The sequence below is a fragment of the Entelurus aequoreus genome, linkage group LG14, assembly GCF_033978785.1.
Source record: "Entelurus aequoreus isolate RoL-2023_Sb linkage group LG14, RoL_Eaeq_v1.1, whole genome shotgun sequence".
Taxonomy (NCBI): Eukaryota; Metazoa; Chordata; class Actinopteri; order Syngnathiformes; family Syngnathidae; genus Entelurus; species Entelurus aequoreus.
Genome location: NC_084744.1, coordinates 61,141,657 through 61,153,414, shown reverse-complemented (window position 1 = coordinate 61,153,414; position 11,758 = coordinate 61,141,657). Strand labels below are relative to the sequence as shown.

Here is an 11,758-nt window from a genome sequence, read left to right as displayed (position 1 = left end):
ATTGAACGGTTTAAAAGAGGAGAAAACACGAAAAAAATGACAATTAAATTTTGAAACATAGTTTGTCTTCAATTTCGACTCTTTAAAATTCAAAATTTAACCGAAAAAAAGAAAAGAAAAACTAGCTAATTCGAATCTTTATGAAAAAAATTAAAAAAGAATTTATGGAACATCATTAGTAATTTTTCCTGATTAAGATTCATTTTAGAATTTGGATGACATGTTTTAAATAGGTTAAAATCCAATCTATACTTTGTTAGAATATATAACAAATTGGACCAAGCTATATTTCTAACAAAGACAAATCGTTATTTCTTCTAGATTTTCCAGAACAAAAATTTTAAAAGAAATTCAAAAGACTTTCAAATAACATTTAAATTTGATTCTACAGATTTTCTAGATTTGCCAGAATAATTTTTTTGCATTTTAATCATGATAAGTTTGAAGAAATATTTCACAAATATTCTTCGTCGAAAAAACAGAAGCTAAAATGAAGAATTAAATTAAAATTTATTTATTTTTCTTTACAATTAAAAATGTTTTTTGCTTGAACATTGATTTAAATTGTCAGGAAAGAAGAGGAAGGAATTGAAAAGGTAAAAAGGTATATGTGTTTAAAAATCCTAAAATCATTTTTAAGGTTGTATTTTTTCTCTAAAATTGTCTTTCTGAAAGTTATAAGAAGCAAAGTAAAAAAAATAATGAATTTATTTAAACAAGTGAAGACCAAGTCTTTAAAATATTTTCTTGGATTTTCAAATTCTATTTGAGTTTTGTCTCTCTTAGAATTAAAAATGTCAGGCAAAGCGAGACCAGCTTGCTAGTAAATAAAAACAATTTAGAAGATAGAGGCAGCTCACTGGTAAGTGCTGCTATTTGAGCTATTTTTAGAACAGGCCAGCGGGCTACTCATCTGGTCCTTACGGGCGACCTGGTGCCCGCGGGCACCGCATTGGTGACCCCTATTGTAGGGCCTCAAAAATGTGATGTAGTATTTACTACAGTCTAGGTTGAAGTTGAGCATTTTCCAAGTATTGTAGTGAGTGTTTCTTCAGGAGAGAAAAGAGTAGAATGAGCGTTGGTGAGCGCCATGTCACCACCTCCTCCCCTCAGCACACTTGGCATGTGTCTCTGTGGCTTCCTCTTCTTCTTCCGGCCTCCTCCCACAAGCCACAGACTCCAGAAGGGATGTGGGATGTGTGCAGGATTGCGTGTCCTTCTGTGTGATTGCACACCACTAACGTCACCTGGGATTGTCTCCTGAAGTTACCACACCAGGGGTGTCACAACTCCGGCTCGTGGTATCTGTAATGTGGCTGGGTTTTTGTATGATATACAAATAGTCAGCAGTCTGATTCCTGCCATTTTGACGCCATCTGGTGGCCATTAATCGTACATCAGAGCGATTTTATTCACCGCATTTATTTATATGACCCCATCCGAACAACCTCCCCTAGTCATGGTGCAGGGAAAAAAAATTCAACCAGCACAAAAATTCAACGAACTTCTTCACACATAACACATTCTGCTCATTGAACTTGGTGGATATTAAAAAAAAATTAAAAAAATCCAATCGCCATAAAAAAATCCAAACTACGCCCGTTTAAATCCATTACAAGGGATGATGGGAAAATGCAATATATATATATATATATATATATATATATATATATATATATATATATACATATATATATATATATATATATATATATATATAGGAAAATGCAAAATATATATATATACATATATATATAAGGGATGATGGGAAAATGCAATATATATATATATATATATAGGAAAATGCAATATATATATATATATATATATATATATATAGGAAAATGCAAAATATATATATATATATATATATATATATAAGGGATGATGGGAAAATGCAAAATATATATATATATATATATATATATATATATATATATATATATATATATATATATATATATATATATATATATATATATATAGGAAAATGCAAAATATATATATATACATATATATATATAAGGGATGATGGGAAAATGCAATATACTGTATATATATATATAGGAAAATGCAATATATATATATATATATATATATATATATATATATATAGGAAAATGCAATATATATATATATATATATATATATATATATAAAAGGGATGATGGGAAAATGCAATATATATATACATATACAGGTATATATATATATATATATATATATATATATATATATATATATATATATATAGGAGAATGCAAAATATATATATACATATATATATATATAAGGGATGATGGGAAAATGCAATATATATATATATATTGCATTTTCATATATATATATATATATATATATATATATATATATATATATATATATATATACACATATATATTGCATTTTCCCATCATCCCATATATATATATATATATATATATATATATATATATATATATACATATATATATATATATATATATATATATACATATATAAATATATGTATATATATGTATATATATATATATATATATATATATACATATATAAATATATGTGTATATATATATATACATATATAAATATATGTATATATATATATATATATATATATACATATATAAATATATGTGTATATATATATATATATATATACATATATAAATATATGTGTGTATATATATATATATATATATATATATATATATATATATATATATATATATATATATATATATATATATATATATATATATATATATGTGTGTAGTAGTAGTACCACTGCAGCCGGAGAAACATTTTTATTTTTATTTTGGCGGCCCAGTGGTTAGTAAACACTGCTAAGCTATATAAATGTGTGTGTGTGTGTGTGTGTGTGTGTGTGTGTGTGTGTGTGTGTGTGTGTGTGTGTGTGTGTGTGTGTGTGTGTGTGTGTGTGTGTGTGTGTGTGTGTGTGTGTGTGTGTGTGTAAACGTGTATATATGTATATATACGTATATATATATATATATATATATATATATATATACACAATACACATACTGTATATATATATATATATATATATATATGTATATATGCTGTATATACATACACATATATACTGTATATATATATACATACATATATATATATATACATACATATATACACATATATACATATGCTGTATACATACACATATATACTGTATATATATATACATACACATATATATATATACATACATATATACACATATATATACATACATATATACACACATATATATACATACATATGCACGTATATATGTATATACATATACAATATATGTGTACATACATGTATACACATCATAAATGAAGACTTTAAAGTAACTCTCGATGCACTAAAGATATTCTCTGTGGTGTAGCGAGTGCACCGGCTTCACCCAGGGACATGTTGGTGTTGAAGGAGAGGAAGGCGGACTACGAGCTGAGCGGCACCGCCACTTACCGCGGCAACAAGGGTGAACACACATCCCGCAAGGAGGCCAGCATGGGTAAATCCATCTCTCCCTCAATGTCTGCTTGCAATCCGTGACTACCACCACTGCGGAGACGCTAACTTAGGCTACGTGCCAAGTGTTGTTGTTTTAGCTAACATGCTAACTGTTTGAGTGCGTGTCCACAGGCGGTGGTTGTTCAACCCTGCACCGAGGAGCGTACGTGTCACCCACCGATGACCTGAAGTATAATCAGGTACGTGAAGTCGCTCTCTCACTTTTGTACTTTATTTGTCACCATGGAGGCCAGGATTAGTGATTTAGAAGTAGCTAAAACACTGAGGATGGACGTTAGCTTCTAGCTGCTAGCCGTGTGTTAAAGCAGCTCTTCCTGAGGGTGTTTCAGTGTTATAACTTCACCTTTATCTTGACTTTTTACACCAAAATGCGTCCATTCTCCCTTTTCTGTCTACACACTGTGTCTGCTTGTAAGTACTCTGTGTGCGTGCGCTGCCCAACATGCTCCTCTGCTCGTAAAACCAGCAATGTCACCGCGTGACGACGCGCCGCCATGCCCGTTAAAAAAGGGTATTGAAAAAGTAATGCAAAAATGACTTAATACTCACACACTGCTTTCATGAAACGTCTTTCAACGACATATTTTTTAAAAAAGTAATGCAAAAATGACTTAGTACTCGCATACTCTGCTTTCATGAAACGTCTTTCAATGACATATTTTTTTAAAAAGTAATGCAAAAATGACTTAGTACTCGCACACTCTGCTTTCATGAAACGTCTTTCAATGACATATTTTTTTAAAAAGTAATGCAAAAATGACTTAGTACTCGCACACTCTGCTTTCATGAAACGTCTTTCAACCACATATATTTTTTTTAAGTAATGCAAAAATGACTTAATACTCACACTCTGCTTTCATGAAACGTCTTTCACAACATTTTTTTTTTAAATGCAAAAATGACTTAATACTCACACACTCTGCTTTCATGAAACGTCTTTCAACGACATATTTTTAGAAAAGTAATGCAAAAATGACTTAATACTCACACACTGCTTTCATGAAACGTCTTTCAACGACATATTTTTTTAAAAAGTAATGCAAAAATGACTTAGTACTCGCATACTCTGCTTTCATGAAACGTCTTTCAATGACATATTTTTTTAAAAAGTAATGCAAAAATGACTTAGTACTCGCACACTCTGCTTTCATGAAACGTCTTTCAACCACATATATTTTTTTTAAGTAATGCAAAAATGACTTAATACTCACACTCTGCTTTCATGAAACGTCTTTCACAACATTTTTTTTTTAAATGCAAAAATGACTTAATACTCACACACTCTGCTTTCATGAAACGTCTTTCAACGACATATTTTTAGAAAAGTAATGCAAAAATGACTTAATACTCACACACTGCTTTCATGAAACGTCTTTCAACGACATATTTTTTTAAAAAGTAATGCAAAAATGACTTAGTACTCGCATACTCTGCTTTCATGAAACGTCTTTCAATTACATATTTTTTTAAAAAGTAATGCAAAAATGACTTAGTACTCGCATACTCTGCTTTCATGAAACGTCTTTCAATGACATATTTTTTTAAAAAGTAATGCAAAAATGACTTAGTACTCGCACACTCTGCTTTCATGAAACGTCTTTCAACCACATATATTTTTTTTAAGTAATGCAAAAATGACTTAATACTCACACTCTGCTTTCATGAAACGTCTTTCACAACATTTTTTTTTTAAATGCAAAAATGACTTAATACTCACACACTCTGCTTTCATGAAACGTCTTTCAACGACATATTTTTTTAAAAAGTAATGCAAAAATGACTTAGTACTCGCATACTCTGCTTTCATGAAACGTCTTTCAATTACATATTTTTTTAAAAAGTAATGCAAAAATGACTTAGTACTCGCATACTCTGCTTTCATGAAACGTCTTTCAATGACATATTTTTTTAAAAAGTAATGCAAAAATGACTTAGTACTCGCACACTCTGCTTTCATGAAACGTCTTTCAACCACATATATTTTTTTTAAGTAATGCAAAAATGACTTAATACTCACACTCTGCTTTCATGAAACGTCTTTCACAACATTTTTTTTTTAAATGCAAAAATGACTTAATACTCACACACTCTGCTTTCATGAAACGTCTTTCAACGACATATTTTTAGAAAAGTAATGCAAAAATGACTTAATACTCACACACTGCTTTCATGAAACATCTTTCAACGACATCTTTGGGGGAAAAATGTATGCAAAAATGACTTAATACTCAAACACTCTGCTTTCATGAAATGTCTTTCAACGACATATTTATAAAAAAAAAAATAATGCAAAAATGACTTAATACTCACACACTCTGCTTTCATGAAACGTCTTTCAATGACATATATTTAGAAAATTTACTTAATGCTCATTACTAAACAGGGGCGGGAGGGAGTGGTACTTTTTAGAGGCGGTATAGTACCAAATATGATACTATACTAGTACCGGTATACCGTACAACCCTAGACTGTATACCACTTACTAAAATATAGCGGTATTAAGTATAATACTGCCCAGTCCCACATAGTGTTTATCAAACTGTTCTTTCCAGGTCTCCTCCCAAGGATTGCCTTCAGAGCCCTACCCGCCTTTCCAGAACCCTCCCCCGCCCGACAGCAGCAACTACGAGGACCAGGCCTTCTTCGAGAACCAGGTCCACGCGGGCGGCCGCCCCCCCCAGGCCGACCTCAACATGCACTTGCAGGGCCTGAAATCCACAGGCAACTACGTGGACTTCTACTCGGCCTCTCGGCCCTACAGCGAGCTCAACTACGAGACCAGCCACTACCCGGCCTCCCCGGACTCCTGGGTTTAAGCCGCGCGGCAGGAAAGGAAACGTAGTCGGAAGTAGGAAAAGGTACCTTTTTTTTGTTTTGTTTTTTCATAACGTGTAGTTCCCACGTAGCATCATAGGTAGCAAGACACTGAAGAAGGGACTGCGGACTCCTTGTCCGGAGGCCAGGAAGGAGCAGAGGGAGCGAGTCCGGGCCTTGCATGTGCATGCACTCCACCCACGACACGGACATTTTTCTTCCCGTGTCTGCATGGAGCGGCCGTGGGGAAGGTGAGGCGGGGAGAGAGGTGCGTGGAAAAGTCTTTGCAAGGTGTGAAGGATGTACATTTTGTCACATAGGGACTTTTAGTAACGTCAAGCACAAGACGCCGTAGGACACGTAGAAACGTCTCGTTACACAAACCCGGTTTCTCTCTGTGGGCGTGACGTGTCCTCCGGAGGAAAAGCTCGCTTCTGGATGTCGCCGTTTGTAACGCTATCTTTTTTTTGTTGGTTTTTGTTTCCCCCCCTCCCGTTGTCGTCGTTTTTTTGTGTTTCTATTTTTGAAAATTCTCGGTTGTATAGTATTTGATGTACACTGTACATTTATTGGCGATGCATTGTGTAATTGTACATTGAACTGTTGTCCGTGTGCAGCCTTCACACTCTGCACTACACTCACACACACACACTCACACACACACACACACCCATTCTTGTATTTCTTACCTTCTTGAGACGTGAGAAAAAAGCCTCCCTCTTTAGGACCAGCCTTTCTAGATATATAAAGAAGTGTATTTACAACATTAATAATATATACATACTATGCACATATAAAAAAAAGCTTGTTGTGAAAAAGGAGTTGGAATTTCACAAGAAAAAGGTCACAATTTCACGAGAAAAACGTAGAATTTTGGCAGTGTTATAATAAAAGTCGTCATTTTACTCGACTCAAGTCAAAATTTGACAAGAAAAACTGAACATTTGTGCGATGTTATGATAAAAGTTGGGATTTTACTCAATAGCAGTCGCAATTTTATAAGAAAAGCTTAACATTTCGGCAACTTTATGAAAAGAGTTATAAAATTGTGTCTTTTGTAAAGTAAAATTACACCTCTTTTCATAAAGTTGCCAAAATTTGAAGCTTTTCTTGTCAAATTGCGACTTTTATTGAGTAAAATTCCAACTTTTATCATAACATCGCACAAATCTTTTATCACAATATTGCCAATTTTTTTGTTGTTCTTGTAAAATAGTGAAATTTTTTGAGTAAAATGATGGCTTCTGTCATCATTTTGCCTAATGAAATTTGTATTATTATAATATAGACAACATTTTAAAGTTTTCTTATAAAATTGTGACTTTTTTCGAGTAAAATTACAACTCTTTTCATAAAGTTCACCAAATTTTAAGCGTTTCTTGTCAAATTGCGACTGTTATTGAGTAAAATTCCAACTTTTATCATAACATCGCACAAATGTTCAGTTTTTCTTGTCAAATTTTGACTTGAGTTGAGTAAAATGACGACTTTTATTATAATACTGCCAACATTCTAAGTTTTTCTTGTGAAATTCCAACTCATTTTTCACAACAAGCTTTTTTTTAACTTTTTTTCTGTAAAATGATTAATTTTTATGCAAGATGGTGACATTTGTCGTATAGAATTCTCACAATATCACAATATCGCAAAATTTTTTGGTGTTCTTTAAAATGGTGAAATTTTTTGAGTAAAAGTGTGACTTTTGTCATCATTTTGCCAAGTGAAATTCCGATTATTATTATAATTTGGGCAAAATGTTTACGTTTTCTTATAAAATTGTGGCTTTTGTAGAGTAAAATTACAAGAAAACCTAAAAATGTTGCCAAAATTATAATAATAATCGGAATTTCACTTGGCAAAATAATGACAAAAGTCATACTTTTACTCAAAAAATGTCACTATTTTACAAGAACAACAAAAAAATTGGTGATATTGTGAGAATTTGATATGACAAATGTCACCATCTTGCATTAAAAAGTAATAATTTTACATAAAAAAGTTTTTAAAAAAAGCTTGTGAAAAATGAGTTGGAATTTCACAAGAAAATCTTAGAAATGTTGGCAGTATTATAATAAAAGTCGTCATTTTACTCAACTCAAGTCAAAATTTGACAAGAAAAACTGAACATTTGTGCGATGTTATGATAAAAGTTGGGATTTTCCTCAACAGTCGCAATTTTAAAAGAAAAGCTTAAAATGTTGGCAACTTTATGAAAAGAGTTATAAAATTGTGTCTTTTGTAAAGTAAAATTACACCTCTTTTCATAAAGTTGCCAAAATTTGAAGCTTTTCTTGTCAAATTGCGACTTTTATTGAGTAAAATTCCAACTTTTATCATAACATCGCACAAATGTTCAGTTTTTCTTGTCAAATTTTGACTTGAGTTGAGTAAAATGAGGACTTTTATTATAATACTGCCAACATTCTAAGTTTTTCTTGTGAAATTGTGACCTTTTTCTTGTGAAATTCCAACTCATTTTTGACAACAAGCTTTTTTTTTAAACTTTTTTATGTAAAATGATTACTTTTTAATGCAAGATGGTGACATTTGTCATATCAAATTCTCACAATATCGCAAATTTTGTTGGTGTTCCTTAAAATAGTGACATTTTTGGAGTAATGTATTACTTTTGTCATCATTTTGCCAAGTGAAATTCCGATTATTACTATTATTTGGGCAAAATTTTTACGTTTTCTTATAAAATTGTGACTTTCGTAGAGTAAAATTACAAGAAAACCTAAAAATGTTGCCAAAATTATAATAATAATCGGAATTTCACTTGGCAAAATAATGACAAAAGTCATACTTTTACTCAAAAAATTTCACTATTTTACAAGAACAACAAAAAAATTGGTGATATTGTGAGAATTTTGATATGACAAATGTCACCAAAAAAGTAATAATTTTACGTAAAAAAGTTTTTAAAAAAGCTTGTTGTGAAAAATGAGTTGGAATTTCACAAGAAAAACTTAGAAATGTTGGCAGTATTATAATAAAAGTCGTCATTTTACTCAACACAAGTCAAAATTTTACAAGAAAAACAGAACATTTGTGCGATATTATGATAAAAGTTGGAATTTTACTCAATAACAGTCGCAATTTTACAAGAAACGCTTAAAATTTGGTGAACTTTATGAAAAGAGTTGTAATTTTACTCGAAAAAAGTCACAATTTTATAAGAAAACTTTGAAATGTTGTCTATATTATAATAATAAAAATTTCATTTGGCAAAATGATGACAGAAGTCATCATTTTACTCAAAAAATGTCACTATTTCACAAGAACAACAAAAAAATTGGCGGTATCGTGAGAATTTTATATGACAAATGTCACCATCTTGCATTAAAAAGTAATCATTTTACATAAAGTTTTTTGTGAAAAATTAGTCGGAATTTCACAAGAAAAACTTAAAATGTTGGCAACTTTATGAAAAGAGTCGTAATTTTGCTCGACAAAAGTCACAATTTTATAAGAAAGCTTGAAAATTTGGCCAAATTATAATAATAATCGGAATTTCACTTGGCAAAATGATGACAAAAGTCATCATTGTACTCAAAAAATGTCACTATTTTACAAGAACAACAAAAAAATTGGCAATATTGTGATAAAAGTCAGAATTTTATATGACAAATGTCACCATTTTGCATTAAAAGGTAATCATTTTACAGTTAAAAAAAAAGTAATAATTTTACGAGAAAATATTGCAATATTACAGAAACTGGAAGAATATGAGAAATTGTTCCCAATTTTATAAGAAAAAAAGTTGACACATTATTTTTTTTTAAATGTTTTGTTTGTAATTGGTTTTTAATCTTCATTATTTTCTTCAAGTTATTACAGCATGTCCCTATATACATATTTATTTTATTTTTTAAATACATTTTGAACAAAGGGGGCACATTTCAATTTCTTACCCACACTTGTTATTTCATATGTTGACCAGAGGGGGAGCACTTTTAAAAACGACACAGAGTCAATTTGAAAAATCCCTCCTTTGGATAGATTTCACCACCAGGGGTGCAAATGAGACATTCTCTATTTTTTTAGTTGTTTGTAATGTTTGTTCATCCTATGGTCACATGTGGCTTGTCTTACGTCAGCACAGGAAGTGGTACAAATCAGCCGTTCACCTGGCGGGGATGAATAGGGAAGTCCTTCTTGTTTCATCATATATTGCTGCCTTTGCACCTGTCAATCTTTACTTTTGTATGCACATTAAATCAACCAAAAAAGTCCTGACTTTGGAGCAATGTTCACGGACTCTGGTATTTGGCTCTCTATTAGATGCAATGGTTTTCCGTATTGGTCCTAGCTTGTTCACCGGTCCTCAAATGGAAGGTACTTTTCCCTGTTGATGTGTCAAGAAGGGTAGAAATACAAGAACACACACACAATAAAAAACTGCTAAATTAGGATGAGTCACATTGACTGCCTTACATATTGTACCAAGTAGATTTTATCCAACAGTACATACGCCTCATTTATATATCCTTTTGTGACAGGTTTTAGCCAAATAAATGATAGAAATGATACTTTTACATATAGTTAAGACTACAATTATTCAATTTATGTGCGTAAGTGAATTTTTATTTGGCAACGAGTCTGTTTTAACTGGAAATACCGTATTTCCTTGAATAGCCGCCGGGGGCGCTAATTAATTTAAAACCTCTTCTCACTCCTGCGCTTACCAAAAGCATGCGTAATGGGCAAGCATGCGCTAATTATTTTAAAACCTCTTCTCACTCCGGCGCTTACCTTATCATGAAAAGCGCATTTAATTTAAAAAAAAACGTCATTATGGTCTTACCTTTACTTATAAATGAGTCCATGTGCAACTGCTTCTGATCAAAAGCAGTCTTCCTTATCTTTCTTCAGTTTTAAAAGTCTCTCTGTCTCGATGGAGATATTCCTTTAATTATTACTTCCTGCTTCGATTGAAAGTCCAGTTTAGAAAACTGTTTTATTTTAGATATGTAATCCTCCAGTACCAGTAGTCGCAAGAAGGATCACTAGCGCCCTCTACCACCAGGAGGCGGGAGTCATTTAATGTCTCATATTTGACCCGGCGGAAGTGCCAAGCATGCGCTAATTTTTTTGCGAAACGAGTTTGATCCGGCTGTAATTCTAGGCAGGCGAATACTATATTCCCGGCGGCAATTCAAGGAAATACGGTAACAAGAAAGCGGCAAAAGAATGATTTTTTTTTTTCTTTATTTTTATTTTATTTTCCACCCAGCTCGACAATGTTCTGGTCAGACTTTTCTATAGACTCATTATGACGATAAATTGTCATTTCAGTTCCGGACCCTGAATGCTTCAGTTCTTTTTGCGGGGTGGAACGATAAAACATCTTCAAAATTGTACTTCAATTCCGATTTTTTTGGTATCTGATTTT

General features: G+C 31.8%; 1 protein-coding gene across 1 annotated transcript in view; it reads left to right on the top strand.

The window, feature by feature from the left end:
- The window catches only part of ctnnd2b (catenin (cadherin-associated protein), delta 2b), a 287,545-nt gene extending 279,786 nt beyond the window's left edge, over positions 1-7,759 (top strand). The window contains 3 exon segments of the mRNA XM_062070403.1: positions 3,401-3,529; positions 3,661-3,728; positions 6,102-7,759. Coding sequence (XP_061926387.1) covers positions 3,401-3,529; positions 3,661-3,728; positions 6,102-6,365 — 461 coding nt within the window. The 3' untranslated portion in view covers positions 6,366-7,759.
- The last annotated feature ends 3,999 nt before the right edge of the window (positions 7,760-11,758 follow it).